Here is a 19,879-nt window from a genome sequence, read left to right as displayed (position 1 = left end):
ATTAAAACTCTAAAATGTGCTCTATTCCAACAAAAGTGGCGAGAACTTTTGTTGCAAGGTTGGGGTTTGTTAATATGCCAAATCGCCAATGAATTACAATAATCATTTGGATAATGACATTGTCATACCTTGGTACTCCTGGGCTAGATGGTCCTTGGTACTCCTGGGCTAGATGGGGCTAGATGGTCCTTGGTACTCCTGGGCTAGATGGTCCTGATGCAACTCCTGTACAGGTGAACTTGTGAAGATAATGGTGCAAATAAAATGGAGCTCATTGCCAAATATCATTGGTCAGAATAAGGCTGGGGCGTGGCTTACCTGCCTGCTTCTTCCTGGAGGCTCAAAGGGCTCACCTGGTATCATAAGTCTCAGGCTCTTTGAAGACAGGAGAGAAGCTGTCCACATATTAGACCACAGGCATGTCCGAGCAACAGGAAACACCTCTGGTAAGTAACTACGTTAGCTAGTCTTTGTGTGCAGCACACACGATCAGAAATTGGGTAGTAAAGTGTACCTGTTAGACTTAACTTGCATGGGAAAGTATGATACACGTATCTTTGTTGATGTGTTGTCACAATTTATGCATTTATGTCATCACCATGAAGTTTAGCTCTATGGGAGTCTTAGGCTTACAACAACACTAGAACAGATTTCTTAAGCTCACCCTTTTAAAAAGCATCCTTCTCTGAAGCATATGTTGTTCTTAGAAATATTTCACAGTCTAATAATGAGATGGCCAATTCTGTAATACTATTGTACTATTCTAGTGAAATGTCAGCCTACGTAATATGACAATATCTGTAAGGACATTTTACTACAGACTATAATAACAAATAAATAATAATAAATATAATAATGTGCAATCAGATTTTTTTTTTATTCCCGAAATGCTACTTTTTGTGCAACTTTTTTCTGATGATGCTCTTGATTATATTTAGAAGTTGCAATACTAACATACATAGCATAAATATTTTCAAACTTATGTTAGAAATCGGACTTATTGCACCTGTTACTAAGAAAACTGTTCCAGTAAATTAATATGTTTCATGAATCTTCCCGTCCCTGCAAATCATTCTCAATGCATACTGTGGCTGATCATAAGTTTCAACTGGATATACTCACTGTGGCTGGATTCCAATAGAAATTACACATAACTTTGCAAGTCAGCATAATGTGACTTGTTGTCTTGATGTGGCCTGTAAACCTCAAGTTTCAGACCACCACCACTTTGGTGAGATGTATTGATGTAATGGGCATAGAAAAAAGGCCATCTTTACTTTAATATTAAAGATGACATCAAGTGCTGAATGTTCAGCAAACCCACAATTCTATTGCACAAATTTGCATCACAATCATACACTGAATGAACAAAAAATATTTTGTTGAGTAAACTCATAATCTGACTGTGGCTATTTTTTGTTTTACGAATGTATGTTGAGTCAACCTTTATTTGTCTCTGCTCTTTCTGTAACTTAGCATGCAAATGTTATATTTGCATGGACAATGGTCTTTTGCCTCATACACTGCCCTATGCCCTCCCCATCCCCATTCAAATTTGGCCTTTTCATGACACCAGTCTCACTTTTATGTGAAAGAAAAGTCGATGACAAAGGGATATGTTTATCTACATGATTGAGTTGTGGTTGGGACATTTTCCCATTACCTTTCCAAACTATTGTGGCCAGTTTTGCAGACACAAATTAAGCCTAGTCTAGTACTAAAACAACAAGCTTAATGGAGTTTTCCTTTGAACCACATTTTAAAGTCCTAGACTAAACTGCGAAACCGTCTGTCTGCGAAACCGGCCCTTGGTGTTTATTCAAATACAATTTATGTCAAAGGCGGCCAAACACATAAAGCTGACAGACTGAAGATGCTTGTTGTTTACTTTGTGCAGGCCTGTACCCTAAACCTTTCCATCTTTTATGATTGCCTTTAAACACGCGATGAAGTCCCAAGGCAAATGAGCACTGCTGAGCAATGTTGACTCAGAGGCAAACGCATAATCGCTTCCGATAGGGGACACATGTTTTATGGTTATTTCCATTCATAAAGTTGAGATGGTAATTCCTCACAGGGGCAAACAAGAAAACCAGGCAAGCCTAGTTCAGCCTTCAGATTAGAAGGAATGAATGTTGTTGCCCTGGCTGGATTAGATCCACAGTGTTCTATGTGACAGACTGTGTCTTTAACTACTACGCTATTCAAACAGCAGGTGTTGTTGCACGTGTGTAGAGATGTGGTGTCTGCTTACTTCCTGCACTGTCAAACCAATTAGTTGAAACTCCACGGTTCTTGAAAACTAGTTCGCTACATTACCTGTTAACATACAAACCAACAGCAGGTATGAAAGGATCGCAACACAATGACTCCGCAATGGTCCATGTTGGAGCAAATGTCCATCGCAATTTAACCGTAAACAGTTTTATTTTAGGCTTACTATAATGTAGTTGCTGAAGCTAGCAAAGTTTTATCCTATCCTCAACAAATCCTAATGCATACTTTGTTTGGTCCATGGCAAGGATTGAACCCTGGTCAACTGTGTGGCGACTCTGTGTCGCTAACAACTACGCTGGTGTGTAGCCCACATGGGCCTCAAAACATTACCTATTAATATCCAACCCGACAACAACAACACCAGAATCAATGCGTTTAATTAGAATAGATTACTGTAGACGGCTGGCTAATAACTATATGGTACCTGTAATGAAAACAATGACTCCAATCACTCTATGGCTGGTTTGTTTCTTTAGAAAACAGTGACAGTTGAATAGCCAACGACTACAATATGTGAACTACGCTATGTTAATTGAAATGGTCCTTGTAGGTGCAGTTTGTCCATCGTCCATCAACACTACAATCAACGCATTAAATTAGAAAGAGATTACCGTAGATGGCTAGCTAATAGCTATACAGAACCTATAATGAAAACAATGACTCCGAAATGGTCCTTGTCGGTGGAGTTTGTCCATCTCAATATAACTGTAAACAGTTGTACTTTAGGCTTACTATAATATAGCTATTGAAGCTTGTAGCTAGCAAACAGTCAGTCAGTCAGACAGATAGACAGATAGACAGATTCGCTGTTCTTGGTCCAGTAAAAAAAGAGGACCCCGTCTTTTATCTGTTCTGTTTAAAGTCTTCCTTGTCTCTGGTACACTCCTGGGCCATCAGCAGCACATCGGTCCCTTTGCCCCTGACTTTGCAGAACGGCACACAGTCCTAGAAAAACAGAAGTATTAAAAACAGGAGTGCATAATCTCATCTGACTACCAACACGCGGTCCTGTGATTAATGGCCCACATCAAAAACAAAAGGACAAGTCAACCATTTATTTCAGTAGCATAAAGGGGCATAATTTATGGCAGGCCAATTCATCTTCACATCCTTAACGCTGTTCCCACTCCCAATCTCCCTGTCCGCCCAGCTCCCTGTGATAATGTCCTGTTCCATTTTATATTCTGCTTTACATCCTTTAAGTGACTGGCTTACACTAACCGGCCACTTTATTAGGTACACCTAATCTACAATTAGGTGGGCTCTCCTTTATCCTTCGTCTTCTGCAAGGTTCGAAATGTTGTGCACTGGTGACGCCCTACTGCACACAGCTGTTGTAAAGTCTCCCGGTTTCTGATGTTTAGTCGAACAACAAGTAAACCTCGTAACCATGTCTGCATGCTTTATGTATTGAGTTGCCATCGCATGATTGGCTGTTTGGCTCTTAGGAGTAGGTCTTCTCGATAAACTGCCCGGTCAGTGTGTGTATGCACTTTTGATGCAGTTGTGCCATTTGCATTTTATTATTAGTTTAGTTGGCTATAATATGTACAGATAAAAGGTATGCTGTCCCGGTGGTTTTGAGCAGATCTCTTAAATACACAGGCAGAGATAATATTAAAATGCCTCCCCTAAGGAACCATATATCACATTGCCTCCTGGGAAGTGTAGTATCCAAATCACCTCTGATTAATGTGCAAACAAATGGTGATGAAAATCCATTTGATTGATGTTCCTGGGAGGTGCTACAAAAACAAGGTGGCTCTGCTCTTAAGACTTTTCTCTTAAATGCGATTTAGAAATACATGAAGATGTACTCTCCACAACTAGCCACTACTACCTATGTTGTAGGTCTCACTTACAAAGCCAACGCAACACTATTCATTTATTGGGGTGAGTTATTGCCATGACATCCTGAACTGTTTTGTTTCATTGTTGAAAAGCAAGTGAAGCCAAACAGGAGTCCGTTCTCACCTCACTGGGGATGAGAAGGCTTGTCATGGCTCTGCATTTGAGCTTCCTTTTCTTCCACTGAGGGTTTGTGGTAAATTTTTAGGCCAGAACTCAGGAAGGAAGCTTTTTGCATGCGGATCGAAAAATGAAAATACTACATGATTTGCATTGTTTGGTCTAAGCTCTTGAAGATACCTCATGAATGATGATGCAAAATGTGGTTCTGGGGTGAAGGTCACATTGTGCGCTGTGCGTTTTGTGTCTACAGGGGGCGTTGCCACAGCGGAGGCAGTGTCCACGATGCGGGGATACATTAGAGTGGTCACAGGAGCCAAGGTGTGTTTTGGTTTAATCTGTTAGTGTGATTGTTTGTAATGGCGGCTTGTGAATGACTGTACTGTAAACAGCACTGTGTGTTACGTAAAATCTGTTCCTAGGTGTGTGTATGTATTTTCTCTATATTTCTCTATACGTTTGCAGTGCTTTATCGGGCTGTAGGTGCTACTCTCAGCTGGATGAGGCGGTGGCGGCTGTGGGCCGAGGCAGAGGACTAGGGGCCCGTGGAGCGGGGGGGGACAGGAGCCACTGGGCCATAGGACGAGTCGGTGACATTGACTTCACTGGCCCCACCAGGACAAGGGGCAAGGTAACACTTGATCAACCATCGAGTAGCAGCATCACATCATCCACACTACATGTCTATCATCCATATGTCTATCATCCATATGTTAGGTCATATGTTAGGTCTACCATCCATATGTTAGGTCATATGTTAGGTCTACCATCCATATGTCTATCATCCATATGTCAGGTCTACCATCCATATGTCTATCATCCATATGTCAGGTCTACCATCCAAATGTCTATCATCTGTATGTCCATCATCCATATGTTAGGTCTACCATCCATATGTCTATCATCCATATGTCTATCATCCATATGTCTATCATCTGTATGTCTACCATCCATATGTCTATCATCTGTATGTCAATCATCCATATGTCTGTCATCCATATGTCTATCATCTGTATGTCCATCATCCATATGTTAGGTCTACCATCCATATGTCCGGCTGTTAGTGTAATTGTAATGTTTATTTAATGTTTACCTTTCTGTTGTATATCATATGTATATGTTTTCAATCAACTTTTCAACTAACAGTTGTTATACAGTTATTAAATTAAATACTGGTCCCATTAAAGAGAAGAGTCAGTGAACAGAAACTGATTGTGTGTATCTAGAGTAAGTGCAGGATGTTGATGTATTTCCACACTAACATGCCAGAATTTGCAAAACAATATAAATTGCCAAATAATTAATGCACTAAATTCAGTAAAGAAATATTACTCAGTGCCAGACAAATATAAAGTAAGAGATGTATTCCTTGACAAAACGAATTGACACAATATGTTTCTTTGCATAGTTTGTGCGGGTCTGTAGCTCCACAGATCCTGTTTTAATCTACCAGCTGCTGACGGAGCAGTGGGGCCTTGCTCCTCCACACCTGGTGGTGGCGCTGGTGGGAGGAGATGAGCTGGCCCAGATGAAACCCTGGCTCAGGGATACCGTGAGGAAAGGACTGGTCAAGGCTGCCCAGAGCACAGGCGAGACTTATAGTATTTACACAAGTACTGTAGACACACTCACGCTCACTCTTTGGTTTTGGTAAGATCACTAAAAATGTACCCACATTTTAAGACCTGGCAGCCTTTCTTAGAACTTTTGGCACTGTGAAATGTCACATTCTAAATTATACCTCTGATGCACTTATCTTCTGGTGTGCAGTCTGCGGCTTTATTTGCCTGACCTTTCTCCAGAGCAGTAAAGGGGAGCGATTTGGGGGGAGAGGGCATGTCTGTTGAGGGGGAGTGGGAGGGATTAATGGGGTCAATCCTTTTTGTGTTTTTTTACTTTTTCTCTTTCTGTTCGGTGAAAGAAAATGAATTGTTTGTTCCTTCCTCCTCTGTTTGCGTACTCAGTGTGTTTCTAGACTCGTGAGAGTTTCTTGTAATCGTGCTGTCTGCTTGTGTGTGCAATAAAGAACAGAAGAATTTAACCGGGTCGCATCACATCAAGCCATTGTCATTATAGCCATGCAGGCATATGTTTGAGACCCCTGTTCTGAAATGAGCAGGTGGGACAGAATAAGATGGAAAGAAAGGGGACATAAAACAAAACATCGTTCCTGTCTCACAGGTGCATGGATTCTGACCAATGGTCTTCGCTTTGGCATCACCAAACACCTGGGCCAGGCTGTCCGGGACCACTCTCTGGCCAGCACTTCCTCTAAGGTCAAGGTTGTTGCCATCGGCATCGCTCCCTGGAACATGATCCACAACAGAGAAGCGCTACTTGCTGCTAAGGTCTCTGAAAACATCCGGGGCAGAATTCATATACAAGCCGTTGATTTAGTCGCCCGTGTGTGGACAACACATTCATTGTAAACACGTGTGTCCCATGTGTGAGTTGCTGAGATAACTTTAGCTTATTTGAAGTGTGAACATGGTCTAAGAGAGTGAGAGACGAGAGGTCTGAGGAGTTTTCAGAGCAGAGTCTGTCCTGTTTTCTGAGTGGCCTGGCGTTTGTCCTCGTGTAGCCAGATCAGCCTGCCGTCGTGGAACCTCAGGACCTACCCCACGGCACAGTGTATCCCCTGGACTGTAACCACTCCCACTTTATCCTGGTGGAGGAGGATCCTCAGCGCCCCGGGGCCACCAGCGAGATGAGGGTCAAGCTACTCAAGCACATCTCCCTGCAGCGCACGGGTTACGGAGGTAATACACCTGGGATTAGGAGACCGTTTTCCCACAAAGCCCTTCATTCCACTTACAGCGGGGGTCAGGTGAACACATGGACACCATGCTAGCCGTTCCTGTGGACTTCCAATCATTGTGACAAAGTCAGCAATGGTTCCAGATACTACCTTAAACTTTCTTCAGGTTGCTCATAGATTTTTTACAAAGAGTATCCCAGTGTTCATTTGACTGTCTGGCAAGCAGAAAGAGGGCTGAATTGACCAGATGGGTCCACATGCCTTTAAACTCAAACCCAAGCTTAAAACAATGTGTGAATGTTACTGATGTTCACTGTGTGCCATTTCTAACACTGCACATATGTGTTGCGTCAGGAAAAGTGCTGCATTTGATCCAAAGAAATAATGGTTTCAAGGAGTAATCTAGGTCTTAAAAAGCCTCCATGTTCCCCTCAGGTGCGGGTAGCTTTGAGATCCCAGTGCTGTGTCTTCTGGTACACGGGGAACCCCATATCCTACAGGTTTGTCACATTCTGAAAAGTGGAATGGGGTATTATTACTATTATTATTTATGTGCCATAAACCTGTAAGAACATTTAAAGTCTCATAGCATAAGGCCTTTGTACTATGTTGCCCTCGCAAATTTATTCAAAACACTTTTTTTAAGACGGACTGTTTTCTGGTATTTTTTGTGCTTTATTGCACAGGAAAGCGTGGAAAGTTAGCGTGGGTTTTTGCTGAAAGAGCATTGAGTTGATGCTGTAGCAGGGCTTGCACCGAAGTCAGGGGCTCAGGGCACAGGACCACTCTAGAACCCAAAAAAACACCTCCCCAATCCCACACACATTTTAAATAATTATAAATTAATGACAAATCTTGCATTACAACATAGACTGAGTCACCAATGTTGCTGTGTGTGTGTGCGTGTGTGTGTGTTTGTGTGTTTGTGTGCTAATTAACCAATGCTCCTGTGTCCCTGTGTATAGAGGATGTATAAGGGCATAGGGAACGCCACGCCCTGGCTGATCCTGGCGGGATCGGGGGGCATGGCCGACATACTGGTCACGCTGATGAACCGCGGCTGCTGGGACTTGGACAGTGTGCAGATGCTCCTGTTGGACACCTTTCCCAGGGTGCACCACAGCACCGACATCACAAACTGGGCCAAGCTGGTGAGGACCTTACAGACAGATAAGAGAGACAAACAGACTAATAAGGTGGTGAGGACCATAGAGACAGATAAGAGAGACAAACAGACTAATTGACAGATATAGATTAATTGATTATGGATTGTACTTCAGATCCAGAAGATACTGGACCACGACCACCTCCTGACGGTTCACAAGCCTGAGCAGGAGAGTTCTGAGCTGGACACGGTCATCCTCAAAGCCTTGGTTAAAGGTACTGTGCAAAATGCTCTTCTGTAGTCGACACAACTGATTTAAAAAGAATGCCAGGCATATTGACAATGCATAAGGAACACAAAACCCCTAACCTGAACTTTTGACCTCTAACATTTGCCTTGCATGTGGCACACAGCCTGTAAAAGCCAGAGTCAGGAGGCTCAGGACTTCTTGGATGAACTAAAACTGGCGGTGGCCTGGAACAGGGTGGACATCGCTAAGAGCCATATCTTCAATGGGGATGTGGAGTGGACGGTGAGAGGGAAAGGCAGCGTGTGAAGCCCATCCTCTATTGCCCTTCTCATTCACCTATGTCCTAAAAACAATATGCCTAGTACTGAGATTCGTTTTGGTGATCCATTTTCTCCAACTTCAAAATCTTCCCTAATGAGATCATGTTAGAAACAATTTATGGTGTGGTAAATACAGTATATCTATAATATTACAGCCCAACACTGTACCTGTAGAACAACACATTGTTGCTAATATAATAACGTTATCTACTGGCCTTGACAGGCACGCGACCTGGAGGAGGTGATGATGGACGCGCTGGTCAATGACAAGCCCGACTTTGTGCGTCTTTTCGTGGACAATGGCGTATGCCTGGGCGAGTTCCTAACCTACGGACGTTTGCAGGAGCTATACTGCTCTGTGTCTGAGAAAAGCCTCCTCCACCTCCTCCTCCTGAAGAAACACCAGGAGAAACAGCTCCTCCTGGGCTCAGCACGGAACCCCGGCCCCCCTCAAGACCACAACAGACCAGACAGTGGGGAACGGAAGACGCGCTTCACCTTGCACGAGGTGTCCAAAGTGCTGAAAGACTTCCTGCATGACTCATGTAAAGGCTTCTACCAGAAGCTGCCCACGGTGGGTACCAGGGAGACAGTTCCCTAGGTGACAGGGACAGATCATTTCTACATTGTCCTCACGCGCGTGTGTGTGTGTTCTCTAGGGAAAAACAGGCAGGAAGGCGGGTCGTCACTTTAACAACCAAAAGAGCCCGGCCGAGATGGAAGAGCGCTGTGAGCACCCATGGAGGGACCTGTTCCTCTGGGCAGTTCTCCAGAACCGACAGCGGATGGCCAATTACTTCTGGGCCATGGTCGGTGCCCTCCCAGAGATCCTAGCCCTGAAACATACCTCCAAAAGCATTATTCAAATGAGGGTCAAGTACGGTAGCTATGGCGTTACCGCTGGCCGGTGTCAAGACGGGGCAGTTGTAAATTAACGCCTCCAATAACACATATGTCGTTGTTGCATTTCCGCCATAAAGCTGTGCGTCACACAGACAGTTGAAGTGTGTTTTGTCTGGAATTTAGTCCACATATTAATCAAATTGCATTGCATAAATGGCTTGTCGGAAATTGAAAAAGCAAGCGGATGTCGAAACGTTTGTTTCCCTCATACACAGATGTTGCCAGCATATGTTCGTCAATTTTGCTGTAGGTGTGAGAAGATGTAACAGCTTAACCTGACACAAAAATGAAAGAAACACCAGGAAAATAGTGACAGTCATCATTGTTGCTCTCTGGGAATGTCTTTCCATTTTCAACACTACTGTTGTTTGCTCCTTGGGGTTTACGGCCGGGTGTCTCTGTAAAGCACTTTGTGACAACTGCTGTGGTAAAAAGGGCTTTATAGATACATTTGATTGATTGACTTAATAAAACAAGTACGAAAATATAATTCACAGATCCCTGAAAAGACATAAACAATTCAACAATTGAACATTTAATGTAGGTCATATTTCGTTTATGTGTCACGTCTCGAAATCACATGTAAAGACCAGTTGCTGTTCATAAACTTGCTTCTTCCACAGGATTCCACAGTTTTCCGTTGTCTGACAGCAATTGTATTTTCAAAATGTGGAACATAGGTATTCATCATTTTGCAAATTTCGCAGTGGGGCGGCATGTAATGTTGGGGGTTTACAAGCAATAACATGTAGTGGTACGAGATCGAATACTCATAGAGTTTATGAAACGTTTCCAGTTTAAACAATATTATTTATTATTCTTGAAATCATGTTTTTGTTTCAAAGCGGAATGGCAAAATGAATGTAGGATAAGACCCCACATTCTAAATCCCCTGGTCAATGCGAGACTACTTCTATGGAAAATATCTCTGTATAAATACAATATTTAATTCTGACCAGCAGGTGTCCCTACTGAGCACTGTGTTTAAAACTTCGAGTGAATCACTTTTTATTGGACGCAAATCTCCAATATTTCTGGAGAAAAAAAAGTTTTACACGGCCACATTTTTAGTTTTGAATGAATACCTACAGGATTGTTTCCGACCCCCTGGCGTTCTCTAATAACGAAATAAAGTGCAATCTGCCTGCTGTCTTAGTGGGGCTGTAGTATCTCCTTTCAAGGCATTCCCATGTTGCGCATGTGTTTGATATCAATGAAAAACATTTAAATGAAAGAGATTTGGCAACAAACTGAAACTGGTCAGTTTAACCGTCTAACCAAATGTTACTTAAGCTAACTACACCGAGGACGGGTAGAATATTGGTAACATTGGAACTAGCTGTCAAACTTAGAAAAGCCTCTTGGTGAATTCTGATTAGGCGATGTCAACATTTAAACGACGCATGCGTTGCATGTTACCCGTCATGCATCTCGGGACACATTTTAGTTTTTTTCTAATAGATTTTACAGTATTCTTGGTAAACTTGGTAACTTCCAATACTCGGTAAAACATCTGTAAAGACTGATGTACATATTGAGCTGGGCATGATATTTCCTCTGGGTAATAAGATAAGTATCACCACAATAGGGAATGTCCTGTCGGTGAATGCCCCCTTGCATTCACTCAGCAGACGTCAGTACACTCTGGTTTCTCTTCAGATCGCATAAATCTTTCGCCTTTTACTAAAGATTTCCGTGGAGAGGAACATTATGAGTATCAACTAATTTTTTGATGCCCTGCCTTACGGCGGGGCTTCCTTTCGGTGTTAAAGAAAATGAACGGTATTCTGGATTTGAAATGTGTCTGCAAGCGTGAAGCCGTGTAAACGAGATATGTTCAGTTTTATCCCGATTTCCATTTGCTGTCGCAGTACATTTATGCATCTTATGCCAGTCACTGCAGAAAACCAGTCATACAATTTATATATTTGTATATGCATATTTTTATTATTAGTTTAATTATAACTAATATTTCTTAAATTTTATCCAAAATGTAAGAAATGTTCTTTGTAAAAGGCTAATCTTTGAAGAAAAAAACCCCATCTAATTTCAGTGCCCTTGCTAACAAACAAGAACAAAACACATCCAATAATAACAATAATCAATCCTATTGCCAAAAATAAGACAGTTCAAAAGTCAAATCAATTATTATATAGCAATGGCCTCAGTGAGTTTGGATTACATTCAACTTTATTCTCATTGAACAAGTACAGTACAACAAAATGCAGTTAACATCTAACCAGAAGAACAAATAGAAAGTATTAAGTATTTGTATATTACAAGTGGAATGTATAAATGCAAATGGCAATATTATAAATGTGAAAGTAAGGCAAATAGAGGAATGGCAAAATATTTCCAAGTAATAAGTATAATGTATGTTACAAGTGGGATAAATAGTTGTGCGGGTGCAAATGGCAATTTTAAATGTCATTCTAAATGTGCAATCGAGGCAAGTTGAAGGAGTAAGGTAGCATGTGCAGAGATAGCAGCAATGAGGTAATATACAGTATGTTAGACACACATACCCAGAATTACATTTTCACTTTGTCCTCAATCCCTAAATGTTCGATTTACTCTAATCCTTACTCTAATCCTTACTCTAACCTCAGTAATCTAAACCTAACCCTTAATGCCTAAACTTAACCCCAATTCTAAACCTAATTCTAACCGTAAACTTACCCCGAAACCTAACAATGTCCACTGTCTGTGTGATGACAAATTGTCCTCTCTTTAACAGTGTAAAACTCAAACTGGCCCTTTCTTTGATAACAATTCCAGTACACACAGACACACAAGCCACAAGGTTCATTGTCTCTCTGTTTGGGCCAGGGTCCCGAAGCTGTGGCGGCAGCGCTCGCGGGCTGTAAGATCCTCAAGGAGATGGCCCACCTGGAGTCAGAGGCTGAGTCAGCACGCAGCATGAAGGAGGCCAAGTACGAGCAGTTTGCCCTAGGTGAGAGTCACAGCACGCATTCGCACACACTAAATAAAACATGCAGTATCAAGGGTTCACATACACACAAGTTTGTACAGCTATCCTCATGGGGACCAGAAAATGCCCTAATTGTAACCCTAAACCTAACCCTAACCTTAACCTAACCCTCATCTAATCCTAAACATAACCCTAACCTTAACCTCAATAAAGTAACATTTATACCTAAACTTTACCTAGATGTAATGCCTAACCTTAACCCTAAACTTAACCAACAATGCCTGGACCTTAAAGAAACCCCAATTCTAACTATACAATAAATTGTAAGTTTGACCCTAAACCCTGAGCCGGAAATTGACTTTTGCCTCATGGGGACCGGCAAAAGGTTCCAATGAGTCATATTTTTTCTGGTTTTACTATACTCATGGTGACATTTTGTCCCCATGAATTTAGTTAGACCTAAAAAACACACACACACACACACACACACATACACTGAAAAAATTTGCACACACACACTGAATAAAAGAGGTTCTGTGAATGTAAGAGTTTCAGTGAAAGTACAAGTTGCATCGTAATCCAGAGGCAACCAATTACTCTGTACATCAAGTGTTGCTGGGTGTGTTGAGTCTGGGTGTGTGTGTGTGTACATGTGTGTGTGTTTGTTGCCAGATCTGTTTGGGGAGTGTTACTCTAACAGCGAGGACAGGGCCTATGCACTGCTGGTGAGGAGAACACGCTGCTGGAATCAGTCTACAGTCCTCAACCTGGCAACCGAAGCTGATGCCAAGAGTTTCTTTGCCCACGACGGAGTTCAGGTGCAGTGACACACGCATGCGCACAACCTTAGACAGACATGTGACCTCATTACTAACATTTTATTTTCTTTGTCTGGTTCATGTCAGGCACCTGTTTGGCTGACACTGCTGTGTGGCTGCTGCTGATCTTGTCCTTAGTCCAGTCTCTTTCTAGTCCAGGTCTCTTTCTAGTCCAGGTCTCTTTCAAGTCCAGGTATCAAAGGAAAAAGGGATAAGAATTTGTCTGCCCATTAAATCACAGTCCAGTATGTATAGGTGGAAAGATCACTTCATTTGTGACTGGTTGGATAGATCTCTTCATGTGTGACTGGTTGGATAGAACCCTTTGTGTTTGACTGGTTGGATAGATCTCTTCATGTGTGACTGGTTGGATAGATCTCTTTGTGTTTGACTGGTTGGATAGATCTCTTTATGTGTGACCTTTGAGAGGGTTTTCTTCGGGTGATGTGCCCTCTGCTGGTTACTGTGTGTTCTACAGTTGTAAAATAAGGGATGTGATTAAATCCAATCACACATTTTAGGCACCGCAGATTTTCTGCCCAAGTTGGCAAATGCTTCATTTACCAGGAATAGAAACTGATATGCATCACCTCAAAATAACCTGAGAATGGGCTGAACATGGTGTTGTGGTGGTAAGAATAACACAGTGATTGTTTATTCCAGGGATTCCTCACCAAGATTTGGTGGGGGGCGATGAATACAGACACATCTATCTCCAAACTGGTGTTGTCCTTCTTCTGTCCTCCTCTCATTTGGACCAACCTCATCAAGTTCAGGTCACAACAACAATCCAAATGAATGAAGACAATGTGACCCAAGTCATTTCCACAGTTTGTCGTGTGTTCACATGTCTACCAACCACCGAGGTGTGGACCCAATGTCTGAGTGTAACTGTGTTCAGGTGGATGTGCTCCTGTGTCTGTGTGCGTATTTCAGTGAGGAGGAGTTAGACAGCCGTAACGGAGAGGAAGAACACTGCGTGGAGCTGGACAGTCTGGACACAGAAAAGGCCCTGCTACTTACAGATGATGACCCCTTGTGAGTTAGAATAACATTTTATTTTAATATAAATCCTGTTAATGTTAATGTCACGGTCTGGTACAAATATAGATGCAGTCTTTTTTTTTCTGATTAACAATATGATGTATTAGACCTCACATTTTGGGGGGTGGAAGTGTAAAATGCTTTTTTATAGGTTTGACTGCGAGTCGTTTTATATAAGTTTCACTGCGACCGCGTTTTGTCTGGACAGCGCCACTTTTACAAGCAGTGTGCAAAAATCACTGCTTGTATTTATTTGAAAAATAGGTATTTTAATACACCTGTGGAAAATATGTAATAATGTAAAATAATGTTTTCATGTAAAATTCCTAACATGTCCAGAGGCTCCGGAGGTCCCTCTGGTGGCGTGGAGAGTCAGAGTAGCGCTGCCGTGTGGTGGCGTTTCCTTCTGCGTCGCTGGCATCGCTTCTGGAGCGCCCCGGTCACCGTGTTCCTAGGCAACGTCATCATGTACTTCGCCTTCCTCATCCTGTTCACCTACATGCTCCTGCTGGACTTCCGCCCCCCGCCCCCAGCAGGGCCTGGGGCACCTGAGATCATGCTTTACTTCTGGGTCTTCACTCTGGTACTGGAGGAGCTGAGACAGGTACGTTGACACACCTGCTCATCTATTATTTGTGTCTGCAGTCATTTTAAAGATGAACGGGGGGGGGGGGAATTTCAGGAAACGGGGACCTCAATGAGTACTCATATCGTATTCATATCGTGCTAAAATCCTGTACTCACATCGTACTCATATTGTGTACCTACACGCATTACGTCTTACTCATATCGTGTATGCATTTTGTACTCATATCCTGTACTCACATCGCTGCTCTTCATTAGTTACATCAGGTGGGTGTGAGGCTAAAGCAAAAAAAGTGCAGCGTTGACAAACTCAAGCAATTGAGCGATTTTTTGCTTGAATAAATGGAAACAGAAATAAATTATATTATTTGTAAATATAAATTATATATAGAATATTACAAAATTAACTTAACAGTAATTGTATCTGTAAATCCCCCATGATACTTGCCATACAGAGTTTCTTCACAGACGAGGACATGAGCATCCTGAAGAAGTATAAGCTGTATGTGGAGGATAACTGGAACAAGTGTGACATGGTGGCCATCTTGCTCTTTGTAATCGGTGTGTCTTGCAGGTCAGCAGCCCTCCTCTTGCATTCAATTTCATAGAGTGACATTAACACTATGCAGCAGAGGGGTGTTAGAATTGTAAAAGCACCAAATAGCTGCTGATTTTATTTTTCTTCCTGATTATTAATCACATCCTGTTATCCCAGGTCTATGTCAGTCCTCAATGATAGTGGAAGAATGAAAAACAATCTAACAGGCTTTGAGGTCCAGATTTGAATATGAAGCCCAAACAGTTTCATAAAGAATAGGATACTTATTACAGGATGGTGAAAGCCACGTACGAGGCAGGACGCACGGTCCTGGCTCTGGACTTCATGGTGTTCACCCTGCGACTCATCCACATCTTTGCCATCCACAAGCAACTCGGGCCCAAGATCATCATTGTGGAGAGAATGGTAAACTAGCGCCTTCACTGGACACTTAGTGGGTCAATATTCTTCTCTCGTAATCTGCCGGAATCTTATCAACATGTGCCCAAAATGGATCAGATCTCTTTAACCAATCTATAGTTATAGACTCATCCATAATGTGGCCTGGGCATCTCCTAGTGGAACAGCATGCGGCTGGTGATTTATGGCCCTGCTGACAGCGGGTGATTTACAATGTGTTTAAGGCAGATACAGATCGCAACTGTTGACTTGGGTGGCTGTGAGTCTGTTTTAGGTAGAAACATTAGATCTTAGGTGGGTTTTGAACTGTCTGGAAACAAATTATACAAAGAAAAAGTATATATATCCCGTCCATGCGGCCAGTAGGGGGCATTCCTGTTCCTTCTATTGCAGTGGAGGGGTATCTAAAGACTGATTGGTGTATCTGCTCCATGTACAATGAGCTTTAGTTTGAACTTTCTGTGGTACTGATTTCAGCTGACTTCCACTATTGAAATCAATATGAATACAACAACCTTTGAAGTTTATGAAGTAGGAATAGTATCTATGCAATGTTTAGTCAGGTCAAGGCTTTTTTTGTAACTTAATGCAGCTTTTGTACCTTTATGGTTCAAGAGCAGTGGGGAATCCAAAAACCTCCCATTCAAGCCCATGGAGCACATTTACAGACAACCCACACAGATCTGTACATTGAAAAGTTTGAATGGCCATACTCAACCAAATGGTGGAAGATTAGTCAAGGCTTGAATTTTTCCCGTGAAAACATTCCATGGTGGCCCATATGCCTGTAGCTACCATTAATGTCTGAGAGATTTCTGAACCAATGATGCTTTCACGTAACTGTTGTTATAACCATAACTGTTGTTGTAGCCATATATACTTTTTCTACGCTGGATGCTGGATAAGGTCTTTGCTCTTTTCTTCCCGGCAGATGAAGGACGTGTTCTTCTTCCTGTTCTTCCTGAGCGTGTGGCTGATAGCGTATGGCGTGGCCACACAGGCCCTCCTCCACCCCAACGATCCTCGACTGGATTGGGTGTTCCGCAGGGTCCTGTATCGACCCTACCTGCACATCTTCGGCCAGATCCCACTGGAGGAGATCGACGGTGAGTTTTAAACGTCAGTTCACGCGTGGTTCAGTTTCGCGTGGCGTTCCTTGCTAATTTCCTTCAGCAGTGACTTCTTGGATTTCTTTGCCTTATATCTTGAGCTGCAATTTGTACATGAACATAAGGGCCTTGGTGTGAACCTAAATGTTTCTCCGTGCTTCTAGCTGCACGGATGCCTGAGACCAACTGCACCACAGAGATAGAGGAGATCGTCATGGGTACTTTGCCCCCATGCCCAAACATCTACGCCAACTGGCTAGTCATTCTGCTGCTGGTCATCTTCCTCTTGGTCACCAACGTTCTGCTTCTCAACCTCCTCATTGCCATGTTCAGGTCGGACTTAGAGTTTCTTACCCGAGTACCCTCAGTGTATGACTATCCAGGAGAAAAAAAGATAGGGAGAAGAAAATGGAGTAGCCTCTGGTACACAGCGATTACCCAAGGAAGGGCAATTGACACTGAAACATGTCCTAGTTGAGGGCTAAATAAAATGTTCTATTCAGAAGTTAATCTGGAGGTTTGGATTTACTTATTTACATAAAAATGAAACCCAATGTGCATAATCATTTAAAGATCCTTCTGATCATTTTCTCAGACCCGGAACATCAGATAAGTTTAGACTGAGGCAAGCCCTTGACCCTTGCCTACAGAGCTTTAATGTTTTAAAGGAGGCTTCCAACTTTTCTTGCACATAACCGTCAGATATGATTATGGTTGTATATTTCATGACCATACACAGATAGAACTATATATGTACACACCTTGTAACACCACAAAAAAGTTAAATACTCTCTCCCCTGTACTGTCCCTTCCTTATTTCCACCCCATCTGTGTTTCCAGCTACACCTTCCAGGTGGTGCAGGGCAACACTGACATCTTCTGGAAGTTTCAGAGGTACAACTTGATTGTGGAGTACCACAGCCGTCCTGCCTTGGCCCCGCCCTTCATCATCATCAGCCACTGTTCCCAACTTCTCCTCAGCCTAGTCAAGAGGCCAGAGCCCAAACTGGAGCGTCTGGGTATAGCCATATGCATTTAATGTCTACCGTGGTGTGTTAGTTTTAATTGCATTTTAAAGACACTTACAGAGGGGTGTTTTGTTGACATTTCTGTTCAGAGAGGGAGCTGCCTGCTGGCCTGGACCAGAGGTTGATGACCTGGGAGACCGTGCAGAAAGAGAATTACCTGGCCAAACTGGAACGCCAGCACCTGGAGAGCAGCGAGGAGAAATTAAAAAGCACCTCCTCAAAGTAACCCTAGTGATTGTTATTTAAATAACGTCCCTGTGTGGAAATGTTGTTTGCGGCTTCGTCCGTCCACAAAAACACATAAGCATTGGCTCATCAACAACTGGGGTGAGTAGGAGGGATGTCAGACAGGGTTGGCTGTTGGCCTGAGAATCACCGGCCATCTGGGTCGTTGGTTCCGGTCGACTTCTTGGTAGATCAGGAGGAGTGATAAGAAGCGAAATGGTGTGAAGGAATATGCATCAGAGGATAAGTGTCCCAGTCTCTGAATTTCCAGAGCCTTTTGCAAATTGCTTCACAATTTCCAAGACATAATCAGTCATAGGAAAGGACACATACAGGCAGGGAAAACTGGCAGAATGTGACAATGATTTGTTTGCAAATAATGTTAACCCCACTCCTACCACCTATTTCCTTTGAAATACGTCACGGCAGTCTGTAGCTCTCATTTGAACCTTCGACAGGTAATGTTTCTTTTTTTGTGACAAAAGGGTTCAGAGCTTATTGAGGATTGTTGGCGGATTCAAGGAACAAGATAAACGAATGGCATCTATTGAAACTGAGGTACTTAATAAATGGGCTCGGAATATCATTATAGATTAAATCTGAATGGAGAAATGTCTGAAGGGAATGCAAAGTATATTCCTATTGAACTGACATCTCCAGCGTTTTTTTTCTTAATGAAATGTCAGCATGCACAGAAATGTTGCATCAAACCTCTCCCGTATGTGGACTGAATCAAGCGCTTGACCTGACTTACCTTGCCAGCCTTAATGGAAACAATGAACTAGTTCCTGAAAGTGCACGTGTGTGTGTGTGTGTAACCAAACGCGTTTTCAGAAGCGTGTCCTTCCCATCACCAGGTGAGGTACTGTGGGGAAGTGCTGTCCTGGATCGCGGAGTGCTTTTCCCAGAGCACACTGAAGTGTAACAGGGAAGCCCCCAGAGCTCCATGTGGGTGATTATACCAGTGGCTCATTGCAATGATGACATAGTAGTTTGAAGTCTGTTTTCTGCTACACATTTTTGGATATGCACATTAAAACACACAAAATATTTGGAGATTTGTCTCATGGTATTTACGGTATGGGGGAACTGAACAGTCTCATGTCCGTCTTGTAGATGTCAAGGACACCAGCGTACCAGGTGTGAAGCCCAGTGCTTCCAGAGATCCACCTCAAAACGGGTCAGATAAGGAGCTAAACCCAGAGAGAAAAAAGGCTGGACCAAGTCCCTCAGGGTATGGAGCCAACAAGAGGTTTCCGTACATCGACGAATAACAGATGAGAAGTGTTTTAATCCCCAGCTTGGAATCAGAAACACTCCTTTTGAGAATATTTTACGGGAAATTATCTGGTGTGCCGATTGAGACGTGAGTGAATCAAATTCAATAAATTGCTTTGATCCAAATGTGTCCAACTATGATTCAAAGTGCCAGGTTTCTACTTAAAATGAAGGCCACCAATACATTCCAGAATATTTCTGAACCAAGCATAAACAAATATTAAGATAAGGTGGAAACATTTTCTATTGTTCTTACTGTACACTGTTTAAAGTGTTAACTTTTGAGACATTTTCATCAGTGTAGCCAATAGTAAGCCGAGA

At 42.6% G+C, this 19,879-nt stretch overlaps 1 protein-coding gene and 1 non-coding gene across 2 annotated transcripts; both read left to right on the top strand.

Moving 5' to 3' along the window:
- The first annotated feature begins 394 nt into the window (after nt 1-394).
- Nucleotides 395-19,691, top strand: trpm5 (transient receptor potential cation channel, subfamily M, member 5). Its single transcript, XM_010895921.3, has 26 exons — nt 395-446; nt 4,499-4,566; nt 4,711-4,876; nt 5,654-5,834; nt 6,427-6,593; nt 6,827-7,004; nt 7,439-7,503; nt 7,969-8,154; nt 8,284-8,383; nt 8,522-8,640; nt 8,902-9,252; nt 9,338-9,487; nt 12,411-12,534; nt 13,186-13,331; nt 13,995-14,107; nt 14,268-14,369; nt 14,715-14,979; nt 15,416-15,534; nt 15,792-15,924; nt 16,850-17,024; nt 17,192-17,360; nt 17,868-18,046; nt 18,145-18,277; nt 18,766-18,838; nt 19,138-19,228; nt 19,397-19,691. Exons 1-26 carry the CDS (start codon nt 420-422, stop codon nt 19,552-19,554), a joined length of 3,738 nt encoding a protein of 1,245 aa, XP_010894223.2. The 5' UTR covers nt 395-419; the 3' UTR covers nt 19,555-19,691.
- On the top strand, nt 11,221-11,336 carry LOC114829540. The gene has a single exon (XR_003777453.1). It is a non-coding gene; the product is annotated as a U5 spliceosomal RNA (small nuclear RNA).
- Nucleotides 19,692-19,879: the final 188 nt, after the last annotated feature.

This window comes from Esox lucius, chromosome 2 (genome assembly GCF_011004845.1).
Source record: "Esox lucius isolate fEsoLuc1 chromosome 2, fEsoLuc1.pri, whole genome shotgun sequence".
NCBI lineage: Eukaryota > Metazoa > Chordata > Actinopteri > Esociformes > Esocidae > Esox > Esox lucius.
The sequence above is the reverse complement of the archived record's forward strand: the minus strand, read 5'-3'. Positions and strand labels throughout refer to the sequence as shown.

Excerpts from the sequence above, each read along its gene's own strand:
- trpm5 (XM_010895921.3), top strand. The coding sequence starts at position 420 with ATGTCCGAGCAACAGGAAACACCTCTG. Across the intron at positions 4,567-4,710 it reads GAGTGGTCACAGGAGCCAAG|TGCTTTATCGGGCTGTAGGT; the intron begins GTGTGTTTTGGT and ends ATACGTTTGCAG. Across the intron at positions 6,594-6,826 it reads AAGCGCTACTTGCTGCTAAG|CCAGATCAGCCTGCCGTCGT; the intron begins GTCTCTGAAAAC and ends GTCCTCGTGTAG.